Genomic DNA, 23,319 nt, shown 5'->3' on the forward strand with positions numbered 1-23,319 from the left:
ACGGGCACTCAGCTCCACTAAAAAGAAGGAAACTGAAACAATGTTAGACAAAAATAGGAAAACATCCCTGTTGGTTTAATTAATATTTAAACCAACATTTAAAGTGGACCTATTATGCTATATTGGAAAAATATATTGTAGGGCCATACCTATACAAAACATGTCTGTGAAGTTGTTTGCTTAAAATACCAAACAGTTCACCCGTTGTAGCTATGCCTCATACTGGTCATACCCCTCTTTTGCAGCCCTGTTAGAGAAACGCAGATTTTGGGTCCTTAGCTTGAAAAAAAAAAAGAGGAGGCGGAGCTAATGCCTGATCAGAATTCTACCGGAGATAAAGTTAAATTCTGCTGTGATAAAACGCCATCCTGTTTAAACCACATCAAAGATTATTTCTGAAACTCAAATGCTTTTTCTCTTGCGGGTTTTTCACAAGGTGAGTTCCTTTTTTTATTTCCTGCTTTTTAAACACATGTGCTCTACAGTACAGGTTAGCTCTGAGTATTAGCGAGGCTTGCTAATGTAAACAAAGACGAGATTACGTCCAAAACACATCAGGCATTGTTTCTGATAGCAATTTTCTGTGAGTCCGCTGCCGATTTGACGTCAGATCGGATGGAATCTGTATCCGCTCGTTGTACCCCTGTTTTTAAAAGATTTGGGTACGGAGGAAAATCGAGGGTTTTATTTTCTGACGCTGTGTGAGTTCCCCGACGCATCGGGGACACATATTTATGTATAAAAGACATCCCAAAGTGCATTTTGCATGATAGGTCCCCTTTAAGGGGCAACATACAAAGCAAGACAAAAGCTCAAACAAAACAGTATACTGTAAGGCAAAATAAGAAAAACTAGAATCACAAAACTAAATGCAAAACAAGAATACACAAAACAGCGGCAGGTGATCCAACATTTTTTATAATGTAGGTTCAAAATGGCTCACAATGCGGCATACAAACAATGAATATGTTCTGGCCCTACTCACTACAAGAGTGAGGTTTTGACAAACTACTGGTGTGCAGGACAATCTGTAAGGAAGCAGCAAGTGAGCAGGACATAGCATAATCTGAGGAAACCAATTTATCCATTTATTAGACGAGCCTGTACCACCGACCATGACACACAGAGGGTGTTTCTCAATCGCGAGTAAAGCTGCTTCAGAGCCACTATTTCAAGCATACTACGTCATCGAGTGCCGCCGAAGTACTGTTCCAATCTCCAGCATACTTGGAAATCTACCGAGCCCGGCGTACTTCGTAGCGAGAAATTTCGAGGCTGCACATGTGTAGACTCCGCGGTCTTAAAATCCCCACAATGCTTTGCGCACGGACTAATTTCCCCAAATCTGTGGCGGAAAATGTAAGGCGGGGCCTCTCATATGACGCACACCTGCACACTCGCTAGCCTGTTCCACTCTTTGTTTTACTGCACTCGTTTTGAGAGCATTACCCACTACATAGGTAGGTGGGTAGGCAGGTAGGTAGATACGTAAGTAAATAATGAATGAGGTAAGTAAGTAAGTCAGTAAGGATGAAAAGTATTTATATAGCGTTTTTTACAGACATAAGTCACATACATACATTACAAGGGCATTTACACCTACAGAAGAAAGATATACATTTTTAAATTGTAAATTTGAAACATAACACACTGTTGGAAAATACAATTAATACATACAAAATTCAGACATGATGCCCAACCCCTAAGCCTGACCAAACAGGTGTGTCTTTAGTTGCTTATCAGAGTCCACAGAATCAGCGTAAGGATGCAGGCAGAACGTATAGTTTTGGTGCTCCAGCCTCTAAACCTCAATCATACGGGGTCTTCAGGCCAGTGTGCAGGACAATAAATCGAATGTGTTTGATCTAAGAGGGCGAGCTGATGAGTAAGGGTGAAGAGGTTCGGCCACATGTGGAGGAGTCTGTAGATCTCGGGACAAACAGACGTCTTTGGTCTGGGGATATCTGACAGTGTGTGTTATTTAAGATCTGCCAGGGTGTCATAAAGCAAACACACAGTAAAGTCTCATGACCACCTGCCCCTCTGACCTGCACCCACCACCCTTCATCATCAGTGTTTTCTGGTAAGAGAAGAATTAACCTGTGCAGCCCAACATGGATCACACACACAGAGGGAAAGCACAGGAGCTCAGCGCTGTGATAATTCACAGTGTGTTGACAGGCCTCCATAAACAAATGCACTGAAGCGCAACCAGCCCTCCCACGTGCACACATAGGAGTGCAGTATACATACCTGAGCAAACATACCCTCAGATGGGTGTGTAGTGTTGATGTGTGTGTGTGTGAACATATTAAATGCCAACAAGTTGTCCCTGAGGCCTGATTTGTGCCCTCTGCCCCACCTCTGTCCAGGCAATCCCTTTTATAAAGTCAATTCAATCCAGCGAAGGGAACAGAGGTCTATCGATGTGCCTCCAGGCAAAGAGAGAGAGACTCCCATGTATAGTAAACAACGCTGGCGAAGAGCTTTAACCATTAGCCATTGATTGCTAAAACACACTGTGGGAAGAAAGCATAAACCAGCTGTGATTATTCGTGTTGAACTAATTATTCAAATTAATCTAAAAACCATTACGGGGCCATATGGGACATAATCTAGCTGTCACACAGTAGGAGAACATGCGTGACCCAACACATAGTCCGCAGATTCACACTCTGTTTTATTGGCAGCTGCACATTTAAAGCTGTGGCTCGATCGGGTTTTTATTTTGAACATAATATGACACAGTGAGATCAAAGGGCAAGCTGTTGGCTCTGAATGGAGGCCAGGCGGGTTTTAGCCACACCAGATTACCATTTCTGATTTTACAGAGAAATATGTCGACTCACACGCACTGTCAGCAGAATGTTGATCTGTGGTGTCTCAGACCTCAAATGACTCTTTGCTTCTTTGTGAAACCATCCATACCTTCATTTATATGTTTAATATTCACAAGAACGTGTGTCAGATCCAGTCCTCTGCCAAGCTTCTTCTTTACAGTTTCAAAGTTATTGCCTATTCTATTTTAGTCTCTCTTTTCACTTCCTGTTCTCATGTGTTTCTCGCCTTTGTGATTACCTCGTCTGATTGTACCTGTACCTCATTACCCTTCTTCTCTTGTGACTTTATTCTGTGTGCTCCCGTTTGTCTTCGCTGCTTTAGTTAGAGTTCCAGACACAGTAGGCCAAGTTATTTGACCATCCTTTTTTGTCTTAGACTATAATCCTGCTCCTGAAACATTTGCTGGATTTTTCCGACAGTCACCTGTGTACCAAACTTTGTTTTTGTGAGTAAAAACTTCAACTTTTATACTTCTTTTTTGAATCCTCATCCTGCTGGTTGCCAGCGCTGTATGATAATGTGTTTACAAATGTGTGAATTAACTCTATCATAGTAGCAAAAGACAAAGTAATGCATTTATTTATTTTCAATTTGAAATATCTTTCCAATGTCCTATCCAATAACTCGAAACAAATCAACCTCAAATTAAATCAGTTTGACTAATTCGTTACCGTTGTCTCACGGATATCATATATTTTCAACAGTATTTTCACCTTTCAATACAAGATGCATTCATTATTACTGGACCTATGATTGTTAAGATTCAACATCAAGACCTCATGTTGTAGTTGGCTGCAGTTGATGTATGGTAAATGGTAAGTCTCTAATGCAGCCATTGAGTGTGTCTGTGAGTGTTTCACAATTGATTTAGTGGTGGTTATTTATTGAATATGTGGTATGGTATTTCTTAGTGAAATAAGTCTAATGTGTGTGGTATTGAGATTTAAAGTTAGAACTTAAAGGAGACAATTTATGCAAATGTTCCAGTCCATACTCATATTTTGCTGTCTGTCCAAAGATACCTCCAATCAATCAATTAAGAGACTTTTTCTTTAAGCCCCCCTCCTGAAAAAAAAACGGTTAGCTCTTATTGGTCAGTGTTTCTGGCTCATGCTTTCTGGGCGTCTCTGCACCATCATTGCAGCCGGGCGGCAAAAGCACTGTAGTGGCACTTTATTTTCTTTTTATGGCTCGCTTTCTGAATACCAGCTGTGTACTTTGGTACACAGTGGTGTTGGTGCTCTGTCCTTCACTCAATTTCAATTCCAAGGCAATTTGAGTTGCTAGCATTCCAAATAACTATAGCAAATGCTCCTCTCACTGTTATTGGCTGTTATAGGCCTCCATCGGCCATCATGGATGCAACTATAGCCTTACTGAATTGTTGTCTAAGTTTTCTTCTGAAATCATTTTATTGGGTGATTTAAATTGGGACTGGTTAAGTGATAAATCCTCACAGTTTAAGCAGGTTTGTGATTCTTTGAACTTAACTCAGCTTATTGATAGTCCCACTAGAATAAACCCTGCCAAACCCAATAACGATACCCTTATAGATGTCATTCTAACAAATGCAGCTCATAAGTATGTGTCTGTTGGTGTTTTTCCTAATGATATCAGTGACCATTGCACTATCGCTTGCGTTAGGAGCACTAAGTTGCCCAAAGCCAAGGGCCTTATTGTGCTCAGGCGCTGCTTCAAACACTTCTCTGAGCAGGCTTTCCTACACGATCTGGCGGAGGTTAAATGGCACTTCACAGCATTAATTCCATCTGTTGATGTTGCCGTCCAATTTTTTATTGATCACTTTTTATCGATTATTAATAGACATGCCCCCCTTAGAAAATTCAGAGTTAAGAATAGGAACACTCCATGGTTTACTAGAGAACTATCTGATCTCATTCATGATCGAAATAAGCAATGGTCCTTAGCTAGAAAGTCTAACACTAGTGATGACTGGCTTCTTTTTCGTGTCCTCAGAAATAAATGTTCTGCCCTTATTAAAAAAGCTAAAGCTGATTACTATCTGAGCTTAACCACTGATTGTTTTAATGACCATTCCAAATTCTGGAAAACAATTAAATCACTTCAGAACAAGAAGGTTTCTAGTTTCCCACAAAAACTGAAGGTCAATGATTCTTTTATTTCAGATTCAGATGGTATGTCTAATGCCTTTAATGCTCACTTCAAAAAGGCTGGTCACATTTTTGATGAGCAAAGTCATGACTCTCTAAATGGTCGTACTCACAGCCATAGTCAAGAGTTGAACTCCCCTGTTTTTGATTTAGCTTATTTCTCGGTCTCTGAAGTCTTACAGGGTTTGCACTCGATTGATCCTAAAAAGTCTGCCGGGCCTGACGGCCTTGACCCGTTCTTTTTAAAAATTGCAGCTCAGATGATAGCACAAACAGTAACTGATATTTTTAATCTCTCCCTGTCCACTCACACACTGCCAGCTGTGTGGAAGCAAGCTCTGGTATCGCCCCTCTTGAAAGCTGGTGATCCCACGGAGTTGAATAACTATCGTCCTATCTCAAATCTTTCTGTGTTATCAAAGATTCTTGAGTCCCTTGTTTCTACTCAGCTAAAACTTTTTTTAAATTCACACAACATCCTTAACCCTATGCAATCTGGATTCAGATCAAAGCACAGTACTGTGACTGCCAGTCTGAAAGTCTTAGACGATATTAAGGCTGCTTTGGATAAGAAATCAGTTTGTGTTGCATTGTTTATTGACCTAGCCAAAGCATTTGACACTGTAGATCACCACATTATGTCTAATGTTATGTTGGTGTCTCGTTTCGGTCATAATGCCATTTGCTGGTTTCAGAGTTATCTAACCGACCGCACTCAATGCGTCAGGTTGGGTAGTACTGTCTCTGACCCTGTCACCTTGGAGAAGGGAGTTCCACAGGGCTCTATCTTGGGGCCCTTGCTCTTTTCATTATATGTAAACACTATTTGTAATCAGATGCAATTTTCTACCTATCATATGTATGCTGATGACACTATTGTATACTCGTGTGCTCCTTCTCTGGATATGGCCGTTTCCAATTTAAAATCAGATTTTATCACGCTGCAGCATGCGCTTCTTGATTCTAAACTACTATTGAACAGTAAGAAAACCAAAGCAATGCTTTTTGCTCCCAAGTCAGCGTCCTCCTCTTGCCTCTCCATTGACACCCTTGATGGCGTTTCTGTTGAATTTGTTGATACCTACAAATATCTGGGCTTTTGGTTGGACAGTAATCTGAACTTTAAACACCATATTGAAGTTTTAACAAAGAAATTGAAATTCACTCTTGGCTTCCTTTTCAGATTTAAATGTTGTTTTTCAATTTCATCCCGTAAAAGGTTGGTCTCTGGCTTATCCCTGTCCCAGCTGGACTACGGTGATACCATTTATAGATTTGCCTGTCCCACTGTTTTGGCCAAACTTGACCCACTTTACCATGCTGCACTGCGTTATATATCAAATGCACCCTATAGGACTCATCATTGCACATTGTATAGCCTAACTGGATGGTTCCTCACTTACTATGCGTAGGATGCAGCACTGGTTTTTATTAATGTATAAAGCCATTTTAGGTAAGCTTCCACTCTACATATGTGTCAGATTTGCTCCAGTTTGTGACTCTTACAAACTCAGATCCAGTGCCTGGATACGGTTCCAGGTTCCTACTGTACGGACTGAGGCTGGAAAAAGGAGTCTTTCTTATTATGGTCCTTGGTCTTGGAATGACCTTCAATCACGCCTTAAACTGAGGGCACTTGTCTCTATTTCATGTTTTAAATTGAAGTTGTCTGAAGTCCTCACCACCAGCTGCTCTTGCAGTAACAAGTAGTGTACTTTTTTTATTGTCCTAATGTGCACAATGTAGTGACTGCTTTTTCGTCTTTTGTTTTCTTTATGTTCTCTGTATTTTATATGTTTGTGTTATGTGTTATGTGTAACGGCCAGGTCAGCATTGAAAATGAGATTTTATCTCAATGTTTTTTATCTGGTTAAATAAAGGTTAAATAAAAAAAATAAAAACTTCTCTCTGTATATTGAGGTTTTGGTTCTAACACTTTATATTTAAAAATAAATGACAATATTTTCTTCTTTCAATATGGGACCTTTAAATGTGAGCAAAAGTCTCTGAATTATTGTATTTTAGATTAACATTGACAGGAACAATGGAAGGTTTAAACATATGTATTTAAAAATGTATACAACCATTAGCTTTGCAACTTATATGTCACTTATAATGTAAGCAACTGTTTGAATGAGTTAAATGATTCGTAGTGATGTAGTGGCATTGTTGAATAAATGTGCTAATTTTGGCCATTTAGGTCCAAAACATACAATATGGAAATATAAATGCATAGAAACAAGACAGGAAATAAACAAATACTAACAATTCATGAACAAGTTAAAATATCCAATAAAAACACTATAGTCCCCATTTACATTTAGTGTTCATACCTTTTTTTTAGCTCAAGGCTGCTCCATAAATAGAACAAGGTTTTGTTTCATGACCTGCATTCGTGCTGGATCCCCTGCGCACAGATGATTGTCTGAAGAGAAGCAGGAGCACCAGAGAAGAGAATTAAACTGATTAGCATTTTAAGAAGACCAACCCAAAGACCATTCTGCTTTGACAATAAATCTTAGACCATCCAACATGATTTACATATAGTCAATCCATAAAACCAGCCATTAGAACAGGAACTAAAGTGCAATATTTCCAAGAATCGACAACGATTGACACTCCAATTCTGGCCGGGTGACAGAGGTTAATTGGTTGTTGTTGTTTATGAGTGGAAAACACCTGTCACAATGAAAGATTTGTGACCCCAAATCGCTGTTTTCTCCTTAGACGAGTTTTTAATTTGCCCCTACAGACTCCTAAGCTGTATCTACAACCTCACACACTCAAACCAAACACTGTACTCCAAATGAAAGTTGGATTTATTCATTCCCCCATCCAACAGATTTTCTTACTGCATATTCTCTTTCAGTAAGGTCTCGAGGATTATTATAAGAATATACATATTTACCACTTCAAACATTATCTGCAGGAGTCGGGTTTATAAGCAGTGTTTTTATCTTATTTGATTTGAAGGCAACCCCATCAACGTCTGGTTGGATTACAACTTCACACTTTTCTATCTATGGTTCTTTAGTTCATTCATATATTCTCCTCCAATACTGCTGAGCTTAATCACAACCAGGCTGCAGACCTCGGAAGGCTTTTCTTTGGTCAGTACATTTTAAAAGCCTCCTCAGACATGAAAGTAGCTTCACCAGCGGCTCTACAGGGCTGTTAACACAAATACAATGTTTATTCATATGTGTTCATATCCCTGTTTATGATGTCAAAGTATTGTTTGTGTATGTTGGGCCAGATGTGATGTGCCCCATATCTCTTTTTCCAATTTAGAGAATAATTTGTCTTCCCTCAGTTTTTAAATGATCCATCTTTCGTCTGTGAGAGGGACAAAGTGGGTTTGTTTTCAGACAACAGCTGCAGGAGGAAAGAGAGCGACTCGTTTGCATCGCTGCAGTGTCGCTGTGACAGAAAGCAGATGTTCCCTGTGATGTTTAGTGGTGTGTCTATTTCTACTCCCATACTCGTCTAGTTTGAGCTGAAACATTACTGTCATCCCCAACATTCATCCTGCATAAAGACACACTCCAGTATCGCAGAATCAGTCCTTAAAAGCTCTATAGGTACTTCACTTTTTACTGTCATTTTCTGTTATGATATTATGATCAAAATAACTACAGAAAATATGCATAAACTGGGTCATTGTATGTGTTCAAAATTGCATACTGCATTATGATCAGCATGAACTGCTTCCTGCAAACTAGATGAATGATAAAGAATGTCATTACCAGAAGACCGTTCACACTGAAGTGAACTCAAGCAATACGTCTTCTTTGCATCTCATAACAATCACTACCCGTCTAAGCTAACGTTGAATGATCAGTTTATCACGTGTACAAGGCCGGACTACAGTCTATCGAGCAACGGCCCATTGGCCCTCTTTGGCTCAGCTGTTTTATTTTTGCTGTTGTGACCGATTAAAACAAGTAGCCCATAATAGCTAAAGTTAGACCAAATGTAATCACTCTATAATCCAGACTGGATATCTTTTTATTTGGTATTCCCAAGAAGTATTGTCCCTCAATATGAATAACGTATTTTTAAATTAAATTGACTGAATTGGATTCAATCAGCTATGTTCCCCTAAAGAAAGGCAATAAAGACATTTAAAGGCGGCCCAAAGAGACTCATTGTCAGGTTTCATACTTGTATTTGTTGCCTCTTCTGTGACATGTCTCCATGCTTTACATTTTCCAAAAGCTCTTTATTTGTCTCATACTGTCTGTGCTGCAGCACCTCTTTTCACCCTCTGTCTGAAACCAGAGCCCAGTCTGCTCTGATTGGTTAGCTGGCCGGCTCTGTAGAGATTGGTCAACCACTTAGAGATGTCCCTCCCCATATCACGTACAAAGTGTTGGAGCGCTATCCAATAGAAGCGCAACAGTTACATAGTGAAGTAAACAATTTACAGGAATGCAGAACTATGTAACACACTACAAGAAAGCATGATAGGCCCACTTTACTATTTGTATTTTAATTCACAATATAGAATGTGTTTTTTTGTACAATGCATACATTACATGTCACTTATTAGACACTTTTATCCAAAGCGACTTACATTGCAGTGCTCCCCTGATCTGAAGATCAGCGCACTAATCTACTGTGCCACATTCTATATGAATCATGCATCTTAAGGTCATTGACATTATTAGCTTTACCATGGTTAATTATTTTTATCCATATGCCTTGCAGTCCACCATCTGAAGAGACGCAATGCATTACGGGCTGTTGAGTCAAATGATTGCTAATTTAGTACACAGGCTGACTTTTCATGCATACATATATCCACTTACTGTGCAGTTGGGATGCATGAGATTGAATTTGACATCTCACTGAGTGTCAGCAGCAGGCTACTGTACGTTAGTGTGCGGTTTTTGATCAGTGGTACAAGAGTCTAGAGCAGGTAAATGCTAAGTTATAGGTATAATGTTCAGACCAGGAAACAGGAAGAGAAGTCCCTTTGACTCTCTTCTTCTCTGTACTGCAGAGCGGACGCAGCATCTGGCGCAGCATCTGTAACAGTATCAACAACTGACCAGATAACATGAAGGGACATGTAATTACTGAAGTGATAACTGCTTTATCAAACAGACAGATGTGACCTGAGTACAGAGAGAGTCTCTGCTAAATGCAGCATTTTAAGTTTTCATCACTTAGCAAACAAGAGAAGCCAATGTAAATGTTCTTCAAACTTACATTTTCTATGATAGCCAGCAGGGAGGGACTCCATTTGTTGCGAAAATAAGAAGATTATATAGAAGTCTATGAAAAAATGAACCTACTTCTCACTTGATTTATTAACTCACTAAACATTTTACTAATGAGTTTATGGTCCTATCCACTAGTTTTAAGTTCTTTTTCAATACATCATGATGCTCATTTAGTCAATTATTGACACATTTAAAGAATAAATACGCTAAAGCAGAATGATTTAGGACGGGCTAACATCTAAGTTAGAGCTTTTAACCACGGTTGACCGTTTTCTGTGTAGTCTGTGTTTCCGTCTTGGAACTGTAATCCTTTTACACTGTTAAAGTTAAACGTAACATTTTGTGTGGCTAAATCAGTTTTAGCTCCCCCCTTCTTGTGTCGCCGAACTGAGGCTTCAAAACCATAGCACACAGAGTAATGGATGACTTCACTGGGCCTCTGTCTATTGTGTAATGAACTTTGACTAAAGTGATTTTGGCAAGTGGTTTCCCTCTTCTCCTGTAACTCCCAGGAAGAAAGTGTTTTTACAACTATTCCTTTAACGTTGACACATGTCCCGAGGCTGCTTAAAGACTTGATTTTTTACTTGAGGTCGGAAACAAAAAACTTTTAGGTATAAGGAATAAATGAATGAATAGTCATTACAGGCAGACCATGCAAAGCTGCAATGAACACCTTGGAAATCCAATTCTTAGGATTATTGTTTCCTGACAGGATCAAGAAAACAATGAATAAAACATGGAGTCATTTAGTTAGGCTTATGACGTTTTGAGAAATGTAAATTACTTTCTTTACTGTAGCCTACCTTTTTTCTCTCTCACAGATTAATGGTTGCAGGAACAAAGCGAGACTAACAAGCAAGACAGCGTCTCTTGAAATGTGATCACAGAGACGACTGACTGATGGAGACAAATCCCTCTGATGAACACATCCCGCTCCGTGGGGAAAAAAACTCTCCTCCTCACAAGCGTCCTGTCCTGCTGCAGCGTTTTTGTTACATAACGACAGTTTCACTTCACCTGGTCCGTCAGTTTCTTCTCTCTGCAGAAGGCAAAGAAAAGTGGCAAGTCTTCATTCAGCAGCAATGCGAAAACAAAACAGAAACAAAGAAGATAACATTTATATCAAAATGTGTACATTTATATCAGCCACACATGTAAGATGTTGATGCATTTTGTCACATATATACTGATATTTATCTTATTTTTCTATTTCTTACCGACACTTTACTCACATTAACGCATTTATTCCCTCACATTTATACACACATTTGTACTGACATGACATCAAACACATTCATACAGTACATACAATCATTTTAAAATCAAACAAACATTTATGCTGACATTATAGACACTTATACAATTTGACTGCGTTGTAAACATTTTGAGACATTGAAATATTAAACATTCATAGTAACATTTATACTAACAATTTACACAATTGTACACATGTATACTGACATTAGGAACATTTATACTGACATTATAATCAGCTCCATCATCACACAGCAGATTTTAAGCCAACACGTTGCTCACTAATTTAGATTTATTATTGATTTTACTGTTGTTTGATTATGTTGTTTATGTTTTTTCCTAATACTGTATGAAATGTTTTCTAATTATACATTATTATTCCTGCTTTGACAAATAAAGATAATATTCTGTAAGTGTTTGTCCTATGTAGTTCACAACTTGCCTGAAGGGTCATTTTTGTCAACATGGATCTGATTCATCACCGTGTTAAAATCTGAACAGCTTTAATAGGTCCATAATGTATTGCTGCCTAAAGTCTGAAGGGATACCGACTGACCTACTAACACTTCATCACTACACATATCTGTGTGGTTGTTCTGAGTTCATCAGGACACAGTTCACAAGTTCACCATGTGATTACTTCATCCACTCAGATTGGGCTGTAGTCAGCACGCAGAGCGGGGACACAGCAGAATATTGCACCGAGGACAGATTACATTCCCGGGACACAGCACAACCCAATCTCTCAACTCAACCACACACACTCACTCTCTGACACACAAACACACCCTCCTTTTTACCAAACGCTGACTCACTGTACACAATACTTATTTGCCTTCTCTATGTTAAGCATGTAAAGAACGATTACATTATTGATTTGTGTTTGGGTTGAATGGACGGGTTGTGCCTCTGGAGTCAGACAAGGAACAGAGATTAGAGGGATCATCATTTATGATTTTCTCTGATCTGGTTCATGACCGTAATCCACAAAATCACAGCATCAGAAACTCCGGAGGTATTAAACCTTCAGATGAAAAAAAAACCTTGGTGTGTTTTGTGTTAAAGGGGTATTTTAAAGGGGTTGACCCTAAACCAAGGTATGTCAGGACTGAACACGGGACAACAATGACACAGATTAGAGTTATCTTTTTTAACCTTCTACGCTGAGAGTTAGCATTGCATGTTAAACCAAGCTGTATAAACTAAAACAAAACACGAGGCAGAACTATGGCTGTGAATAAAGGCAAAAGCCAAAGTGAAAAGTGTTCGAGAACTGTTAATATCGACAAATGGCATTAATCTTTGCATTGGTGCCACTAAATGTTTTTAAAGCTCGGTTGGATGCTACTCAATCGGATGCTGTTGGTACCTGTTCATGTGGATAGTTATGTAAATTGTAATCCCTGTAATGATGCCCTTTTTGTTGTTCTGTTTATGTTTTTATTGTTTCATGTGGAACCTACTGAGCAGGTCTCCCTTGAAAAAGAGATCAATGATCTCAATGGGATACACCTGGATAAATAAAGGTTTGAAATTAAATGAATTGATTTTTCTGGTTCACAAACTTAATTTCTATTGATTGAAGTTCAACCTGAGGATATTGGGCTACATAAGGAATTATCTCGTGTCTATAGAAGCAGATTGTAGGTTTTTGTTTTTTTCAGTTTACGAGTTGCTGGACAGTTTTTTTTGTTAGAGCACTGAAACAGATATCAGACGCTATACCTCTGAAGTAAAACTAGTGCAAATCTTGTGTTCTGTTGTGAAACTTGGGGATTGAGAAAAATAAAGACCTTTTTAACATTAAAGTCAGGTCACAATAGAGTCACTAAATACGAAAAATGAACCTGAAAATGACCATAATAGGGCCCCTTTAAGGAACTGCATACTTTGGTTCCTTAGTTCACAGTTAAACAGCTAAATATCTGTTGTGCATTAATACCTGTAGGGTATTTTGAGTGACACAACAATCCTGTTTTAATGTTGTATGCGTCTTTATATGGGCTACATGTGTTAGGTGATTAATTAATCAGTGCATTGATTTTAAGGAAGACATTTATTTGAAGGGAACAAGCCTTTTATGTTTAAAATTGCCACAAAGAGGATACTCATATGCCCCTTTCACACCGGCGCTTTTCCAGCTCCGGCTCGGAGCTGGAGCTGGAAAAGTGCCGTTTTTTCCTGTTCACACCGCAGCGGCGCCGCGTCATAGCTCGGAATGCGGTTCACTTCCAGCTCCAAAATATTGTCGGTCTAGAGGCAAGAGCTTCGGAGCTATGACGCGGCGTCGCTTACGTCTCTCTTACGTCGAGGCATGCAGGAAACTAAACCCACCTCCCCGTGTGATTCTGTTTATTTGTACCTTACTTTGACCATCCGTTCGCTGTTATTGATCATTGTGGAGAGCAGGCAGACGTTTTGTTTGTTATTATAGCAGCTATCGGATGGAATCAATACATGGGCTGCACAGGTTGTCATGTCCGACTATCACAAGTAGAATCATAATGAAAAATACGCCGGTAAAATGTGCCTGTAGAAAACGGCTTAGCAAGTAGTCAGTTTAGCTTCGGTTGCTATGCTAACATCACCCATGTTATACCAGAGAAACTTTCATAACAGCGTTGTGATGCCAAACAGCGTCAATTCAGACTGACACACATTCACTTAAGGGGAAATGGGGATATGTATCAGCTGCTTGTGTGACAGTCAGACAGTGAATACTTTAGAGCCGTGTGAGCTAACCCGGAGCTAACGGGAGAATAAACTCCCGTTGAAGAGCAGTCAGCACTGCAGCGGTCGGTAAATGCCGCTGAAACACATTAATAAACAATGAACCACGGCACTCTCGAGAAAAGTATAAGGTTGGAGAAGTCGTTATTTAATTTAATCTGGCTTCGTATGATTAAAAGCAACACGATCATCGACCTGACGCAGTTCCCCCCCCCCCCGTTTTTGTTGTGAGCTCCGTTGGGGAGAAAATCAGCGACGTAAACTGCGACGTCATGACGCAGCAGCGGCAGCTGGGCGGTGTGAACAGAGCGGGAGCTGAAAAGGGAAACCGGAGCTGAACCAGAAAAGCTCTAGCTTGGAGCTAGAAAGGGAAAAGCGCTGGTGTGAAAGCCGCAATAGAGAGGTGAAGAGGGGCCAGAAGATGGGTGCCCATTCCCCCCCCCCAGCCCTCCCTTGGAGACGCCACTGGGCCGGATCACTTAACGTCTTAACATCCAACATCCTGTCAGGTCTACATTAGCAGGTGCTGGAGGTGAAGGCATGCTGCAGGAGATTCTGCTTTTTCTCTTTATCCATGGGCCGCTGAGGAATCCCAATTTAATGGAAATGCACAGATCTGTCTGCAGACACGGTGCTAATTAAAAATCTACCACACATATCCGCCAGTTTTACACAAAGTAAAGGAGCTGAATTATGACTGTAAGACAGTTACAACAGTTATCTCACATTAACACATTCACATCATTTAATAACTCTACTTCTTTTGACATAATCCTTGGCAGCCCTTCATTAGAGGCTGAATTCAGAGTGAAACTGAATGATGATGACCAACATACATTCAGTACTAGAATATTTCCAGTCTGCAGGCTGTTCCTGTGCTTTATATCTGCAGTCCCACCATGTAGGCTCCACACTCATATGAAATCTGTTCAAACCTTTGGTGTTAGATCCCTAAAAAATAGATTAGATGCATCTCATCATGTCTCTGTATTCTCACATGTGCACATGCTTACAAGTGCACATAAAGTCTTCAACAACAGTCTAATGTTTAAATCAGCAAGACGATCATTCATATGATGAGTTGATATTAATATGCATATTTATTTTCCCGCACCTCTGATCATGTAAATATTCTGTTCAAGGGGTCTGGCTTTGTACTGCAGATTAATTGTAGTAAATACATATTTATTTAAGCACTGACTGACACTAAAGTTAGCAGCGAAGTAAGAAGTATTCAGATACACTACTTAAGTAAAAGTACCAATACATCAATGAAAAAATACTCAATTACCAGCTAAACTAACTGTGCAGCAAAATGTAGTTAAACGATTAAAGTAAACATTTTAGTGTTGGCCCTCTGACTGTTATATTATTATATAGGACAATTTAATATCGAATACTAAAGCATTCATATGGTAGCAGCAGGTTTCTGTATAAGCAGCCGGAGGTGGACATAGTTCAAACTAACCCTCACCCTAAAAGCTGAGTTATATCTGACACCACGGAGCCGAGCCTGACAAACTGAGTCTGGAAAGTCCTGAGATGATCGTAGAAGATAAATCGTCCCCTGGTGCCTCTCAGTGCTCACATCCAATGCCCAGAATCCAGGAATGACTTGAAAATAGTGTCGGATCGATAAAAGTCTGCCTAAGTGCAGCTGCATGAGAAGTGCATCTGCACAGGATCTAAGAATAGCAGAGCTGTCACTCCAGTTTTCATCTCTTCTAGTGTGTAATAAACATTATCACAGTCTGACAGGACGGAGAGAAACAACAGTTTTGTTTCTGATCAGAAGACACTTGAGCAGTATCAGTGAACAAACACCTAGACTTCATGTCATTTGTCAGTGCACATTTTTATTGTTTTAGTTGGAAAATAAACTCCTCAGTAAAAACATTGTTATATTATAAACCAGAACCCTAAAAATATAAACATGTGCATTTAGTGAAGCGAATATTCTGATATTGTTTCGTTTCTTAAAAGCCCCTTAGTGAGTTGCTCATGCAGGATAACACATTTCAGTGACTGTCCTTTCATATGTGGAAATATGTTTTTTCTCACTGGAAACAAAAGATAGACATTATTTGTTTAACAGGAAGTCCCCTGTATGTTGCATGATGGCAAAAACACAAAACGATCCTGAACATCCTGGGATAAAACAATGTTTGGTAAAACACAACGGGCTCTTTGGGGTAAAACTGGCGGCTCTCTGTGAGGTGGATTTCAGCGCAAACCATCTGTGACTGACAGGAGGCTTGCTGCTGCGGGTTGGACTGTTGTTTGCTCACTCCTCCCTCAAATCCCCTCAAGGATTCAGTCACGGATGAGTTCTGCTGATCAAGTGCTGAAAGTAATTTGAATTTTCATGCACTGCAAATTTGTATCATGAGACAATGTTGTTCTCGCCTGCAGGATGAGCAAAGGCTTTAGCAGACTTGGATTTAGTTGAAACTGAGATAATAAAAGATTTGAGAGACTTTGCTGGTGAAGTGAAGGTTTACCTTATTTAACTTCACAGTTTGGTCTTTTGCATTAAAGCCCAACTGATACGTGTGGTTGATAAATATAAGATGATTGTATCATATCAATGATATCAGCACATATGTACTTCAAGTGTCACTATTACAAAGATTCAAATAACTTTGTTTTTCAGTATTTTCAGAAATGTAAACCCTTGTTTTAAAATACAAAGTACAAAAGGCATAATGAAATAACGTATTATTCATAAATTGTGAAAGTAGGAATATATACTAACAAATGTACTTAATAATAATTTAGGAAGAATAAATGGAGAAAAAAATATCTGGTTTTGCTGCATTGATTTGATCCTCTCTGTAAATGTGTTCATTTTGAGCCTGAAATGTTTTCGCAGTGCAATGCCTAATCAGTGTTGTAGTCTTTTTATATTGGCATACAGAAGTGATTCAGTGATTAACTGCTGGAGAGACATGTAGCTGAACAGTGTGCTGATTCAACGAGAATGACACAGACATAATGAGACAGCTTGTGCGATGAAGGGCGTCACAGCTCACTAAACTGCACTATGATTGCATGAGCAGATGCAGCTTCTGTTGGATGATTTCAGAGTTCATGGTCCGCAAGAAGTCAGTCAGTCCTCCTGTGAGCATCTCCTCCATGGGGACAAACTGCAGCACCTGACTGTCACACCCAGACGGCACATTGTCACCCTCCTCTTCTCTCAACCCCTGACCCATGCAGCTGTGGACGTCGCTGAGAACAGGAAGTATCCGTGCAGCAGCTTCAGGGCAGAAGCCAACACACACAAGAACTGCCCCAGTAATCCCCGAAGGTGAAGGACACCTGAACGAGACAGAGCTAAAACACACATGCAGGCAGAACACAACAGCTGCGGTGACTCGGGTGAGGGCAGAGAACACGGGCAGCAGCAGGGCGTCCCCCGAGGTGAGGGTCTGCAGGGAACACACCACACATGCTAAGAGCTGCTGCTGGTACCGTGGCTCCCCGTCGTGCAGGGCCACCAGATCTCTGTGAGGAGCTGAGGGCTCTGCAGAAAATGTTAAAACTAAATCCCCATGTTGGCTTTCACCAGCCCCCCACGCTGATTGGCTGCCAAACACCAGGCACCGTCTCTGCTTATTATCCCCTGCTTTTGAGATGCAAAGACCTGCAACATCGGACATGATGGAGGCCCAGCAAGCGTCATGGCAAGAGTGACAGCGAGGAGTCCGGTCCGCTGCTGTGTCCGTCAGAGCGTCATTCAGGTGGTTCAGCAGCCCTCCTTCACAGAACGCAGAGTTTCTCACTGCAGGCAGAGCAGCCCCGGCGATAACGTACCATGAGTCCACGTGACACTCGGACCGGGGTCCTTGCAGCACGCTGCCGGTCCCTCTGGTCTCGGCGCAGTGTTTCTGTATCGAGGCGGCATGGCAACCCCTCTCGATGCGTTCCCTCCAGCTCAAGGTCTGCAACTCCCTGCGCTCGTTGAAGGAGCCTGTTTGCTTCTTCTGTCCCAGAGGCCGTCCCGCTGAGACGCTGCAGCACGCGGGACTCACCGTGTTTCGAGAGACCCATCGACTCCGCTGGAGGTAGCTCACCTACACACAGAGAGAGACTCAGTTCATCAAGTTTCAGACTTTTATAAAGCTTCTAATGCTTTGGAAGCCGCTGCCCAATCACTAACTATTACTGCGTGAAATAGAGCATGTAATTATTTTGACTGTAATAGAAGTCAAGATTAGCATCATTATTCAAATGTTGGTAGAAAAAAAAAAAGGGTCATGTATTATAATTTGTGCAGGGATCTGGGGACACTCAAAGAGTGAAGTGTATATTGTTTTAGGCCTGAACATCTTTTGAAAGATTTGGATATCAAAATTGTGATTCAGATAAAATGCAGAATAATTGCTCTGCCTTATTTCACATTCATGAAGATTCATGGACTCTAGCAGTTGTCCTGGCCATATTTCCCATTGGGAAGAGTAGGATTCAATTTGACCAAAGAAGATCTTACATTTCAATTTTAGGAAGTGGACAAAAAGTTGCTTAAAATATCAGAAAAAAAAGAAAAATTAACTTATACACTTCATGGACAACTTGGAAAAATCCCTCTGCTGAACTTCAGTTACATTACAAAGTGCCCATAGACTCTACACACATCCTACCTGGAAGCGCTGCAGATACTCCTGAGCGGTTCCGTCTCTGATGAAGTCGAGCCGCTGCCTCTGCTCGCTGCTCATTGCTCCAAACAGTCGCAGGTTTTCTGTGATCGTCTCCACCTGCAGCCTGGTGAAGTACGAGCACACTTCTTCATGCTGCTTCAAAAACGACTCTGGGAGGTGCGAGTTTGGGAAAAGTGCCTCTCGGTCCGCCAGCTGTGGTCCGTAGTTACGGATCAGTTTGGAGAGCAGAGGCCTCACGGCTTCCTTGCCCTCATAGTCCAGACACACCACATAAACCTCAGAGTTTCCCGACTTGCTGGTGGCAGGTTTGAAGACGTTGATGGAGCGGAAACAGCAGTTCAGCAGGTAGAGGAGGCAGACGGAGGAGTGCTCATACAGGGTAAACATCTTGAGCACGAAGGAGCCCCCGGGGCTCAGCAGCAGCAGTGCAGCTGTGGCCTCGCAGTAGTGCAGCGACGCCACCAGCGCCTCCTGCTCGTCAGGCTTCTCCTGACAGTCGAAGCTACCATCTGCCGTCACCACGTCCACTGTACGCATGTTAGCCACAAACGCCTGCAGCTCCAGCAAATGTTTCTGGATCATGATGTTGCCCGTGTTGTCAGAGCCGAAGAACCACCAGGGCAGAGTGTTGGCAATCAGCCGATCATCCGCGATGGTGGTGCTGCCGCTGTTGGCCTCGTGGTACGGGTTGAGAGTGTTGGCGGCCCAGCTCCAGTCACAGTAACGCGTGGACTCGCTGGTTTTGGTGTAGTGGTTCAGAGAGGTTATGAAAGCCCCTGGAGCTTCACACAGATGGACCGTGTTCAGCTCTCCGTTCTGAAGGGCCTCCTCTGGGAGAAGTCTAAAGCTCCCCAGGATCTCGGAGAACTTGCACCAGGCCTGAGTGCAGATCTCTGCGTTGGCCGCAGAGCGCACGGCGGAGATCACCGTCCCCGCTCGATTGGTGGAGTTGGTGTGCTGATGCCATACCTGGACGTTCTTGTCACTGAGCTGGTTCTTCACGTCGTTCAGCGATGCCTTCAGGGCCTGCAGGCGGCAGTGCTGCTCCGCAGGTTGTCTTAGAGCCACGTTTGGGTCGGGGAGGCCCCACTCCCCACTGGCAGGTTTCACATAGCTTCTTACTTTACTGAAAAGACCCTGAACCTCAGCCAGGGTTTCAGGGTCAAACGCCACCGTGTTGTTGAAATGCTGCTTCCCGACTTTCCACCTCGCCCCATTGCCTGAGCTCATCCTCCACACCTGTTGAAGGAGACAAGAAATAAGGCTTTGAAATACTACAACCAATCTTTGTTTATCCTCTCCACAAACTCACAATATGGCTGTCATCAGAAGTCCCAGAACAGTTATTGTCCTCAGTTTGGTTATTTGTTTAATAAGTTGTTCTCATGATTCCTACATAGCTAATATAGTGGGTTTTGTACCCATATGATTGAATCAGTTTGGATGACTCACGTGGCACCAGTCACGCAGCGAGAGCGCACATTGAGCAAGTTGCCTTATACCAATATTAGATTTTTCTAAAAAGGAAAACAAATTAATTGCTGATTTAATGAGACCCATCTTCTTTTCTCTTTTGTTTATTTACTATTTCTCTTTAATAAATAAAACACATCAATTGATTAAATCATTTGTAGAATACATAATTTAAATAATGAAAGGCTGCAGCCCTAGATGAGCTAGAAACGTTCAGTGTGCCTATGACCTGCTTACAGGTAGAGTCAATCTTCGGTCACAGAAATCAGAACCTTTCACGTGAATTATAATGCAGTCCAGCGCTGCAACCCTTCATTCTTCTCTACATGCATGAGTGCTGTTGAATTACTCATGTTCCCTCATTACGATGTGACGCCCTCGGGCAACAGGGCGGACTGTAAGTACTGGTGATTACCTCACCAGGCCACAGCTTCACCCAGAATAACATGAGATTTAACATCAGTAACACGAAACACAGTCTGCTCTCATAAGGCTTAAAAACAACATTATATGCCCCACACTGAATTATTCAACTCCATTATCATGTTCAAAATAAATGAGGGTTCAAGAGATCAAATATGTTGTTGCTGTATTCTTCAGATAAACCAATATGTTTCTAAAACGTTTTTGTATTCTAAAAAGTAGAAACAATACTGATCCCATGGAGAAACACTTTATTCTAGGCTTGCATCTAACAATCATTTTCATTATCATTTAACCTGCCCGTTATTTTATTTACAAAACATGTCATCTATTAGACATCAAAATCAGAAATGCATTATTCATCCCACAGCAGGGGTTTTTCAGTCCAAAAAACTAATATCTCCAGTTTAATGTGACATGAACCAGAGTAAAGCGAGACATCTTCATATTTGAGAAGCTGAAAACAGTATGTTTCAACTAAATTACTATAACGATGAATCGATTATCAAAATAGTTGGTGGATAAGTCTGCTAATCCTTGCATCTCTTATTTCATTCAGGTTTTTGGAGAACTTAAGAAAAACGTGGTATCAACAGAAAACAACTTTGTGTTTGTTGACCAACAGGAGTCAGAATTCAGGTCAGTATGTGATGTTTAGACTTTTTACTCGACCATTACAGTTTCCCAAAATATATTTTCAACAATTCATGTCATTATCGAGCCATTTCTTATTCATGACATACAAATAATTTACAGTCAGAATCAAATGAACCCATAGCTGCACATGATTTAGATGACAACACTAGGCAGGAGAACGTATTTCTGTTTAATTTCTTGATTAGTCTGCGGTGATGAATGGCAATATATAGTATATATATATATAGCTAATGAAAGCACATTCATCAAATATTCCTCATGAATCATTTTGTTAAGCACCGCTTGTGTATATTAGAATCATCTGCTAGGTTCGTTAAGCTGCTGTTTATATACAAATTAAGAAAAACAGCCTCATGTTACTGTTTTAGCAATAAAACGTATACATAAAGTGATTATTAATCATGGCTTAATAAGGAATTCATTTGTAATTTCAGAAACGCTGTAAGAAAAATCATATTTGTGGCCTCAGCTGAGCAGCAGTAAAAACAAGCTTAAAGTAAAAAATAAACTAGCTTAGCATTAGATTTGTTTACCAGCAATAGTTAAATTAGTGAGCCGAAACACTTTGTCCATCCAAAAATGTAACTTGTGTTTTACGTAGTTTGCCAATTATTTATGGGTCTTTATCCTTATAGCAAAAGCAATATGATATAATATAACGTTAATATTATTTAGATGTGAAATTCTGGCGACAAAGGGAACTGCTTTATATCTGTATGTTTTAAAGTACCAATAGATTCCTGCAGTCAGTATTATAAACGTGTTCCCTAAATCTGAAGCAGAATGAATGAAGTGAGGACATTAATGATAAGCTTTACAGTTACATTAATGCAAACATCCTAAGATCTTTCTTATCATCGCACACAGATTACACTGAAGCAGTGATTAGCCATGATCTAAGGCTCACTCCAACAATGCTCATAATAGTTTTTTTGGAAAGAATATCAGAAAAAGGGTAATGAACATTTAAGACATAATATAGAGCAATTTAAAATATTGGGTTGAAATAAAAAGAAATAAAATATATAATGAAGTATAATAAATGCATGGAAGATAGTTTGTCAATGAATAAACTCAATGGCGTGAAGTAAATGAAAATGCATGATGAGAATTAATAAGTATTAATATGAGCGAGAAAGAGAGAGAGATTCCTGCATTTCATTACTGACATTATATTAGATGTACTTTATTGATCGCTATTTGGGAACTTGTTTTGTCACAGCAGCATTTATAAAAGGCATTGCATGTGAATTAAAAATAAAATACAAAAACAAACATAAAGAGTATATACATATGATATCAACTGTGAAAGATATATCGAGAGTACCTCTATCTAACACAACATTAACAGTAAGTATTCACTATTTTATTTATTTGTATGTCTTGCAGCGCATGGTGATTGTCGTGCATATGAAACTAAATCATTTGTATCTTGAATTATGAGATTTTAACTGAAATCTAGTAAATGTATACGTATGCATTATGAGAATTGATAAATACATACACTAAGCAGGGTAGGTATAGACTTTAGTGTAAGTCAAGTATATTGAGGGTTGCAGAGGTAAAGTGACAGAATAATGTGTTATGGAGCTATCTCTGAGCCTAGTGCTGCGGTATGTTTGTCCTGACTGTAGTTGCATGTTTTGTGAAAAGACTGCAGTAGGACAAATGTATTGTTAACAGAAGTTGTAGCTGAGTCGCACACTTCCTGCAGCAGCAGTGCTGCTTTATGGCCGTGTTTACTCTCCTAACTCTCGCTGTGAGGAACCTTTGGGACACAGGAAACTCTGTCGGTGTTAAATCTCCTGAGTCTGAGAAGCTGGCTGACGAAGAGAGTCAGAGCAACATGAAAACACTGAACAAAAACTCACCGCGCTGTATCTGCTGTCAGGGAACGAGACCACGCTTTCACGTGAC

At 40.4% G+C, this 23,319-nt stretch overlaps 1 protein-coding gene across 1 annotated transcript; it reads right to left on the minus strand.

Moving 5' to 3' along the window:
• Positions 1-16,024: 16,024 nt before the first annotated feature.
• On the minus strand, positions 16,025-23,319 carry cmtr2 (cap methyltransferase 2). Its single transcript, XM_034117155.1, has 3 exons — positions 23,274-23,319; positions 18,832-20,088; positions 16,025-18,264 (listed from the first exon to the last, which is right to left on the minus strand). Exons 2-3 carry the CDS (start codon positions 20,077-20,079, stop codon positions 17,230-17,232), a joined length of 2,283 nt encoding a protein of 760 aa, XP_033973046.1. The 5' UTR covers positions 20,080-20,088; positions 23,274-23,319; the 3' UTR covers positions 16,025-17,229.

This window comes from Trematomus bernacchii, unplaced genomic scaffold (genome assembly GCF_902827165.1).
Source record: "Trematomus bernacchii unplaced genomic scaffold, fTreBer1.1, whole genome shotgun sequence".
Classification (NCBI taxonomy): Eukaryota; Metazoa; Chordata; class Actinopteri; order Perciformes; family Nototheniidae; genus Trematomus; species Trematomus bernacchii.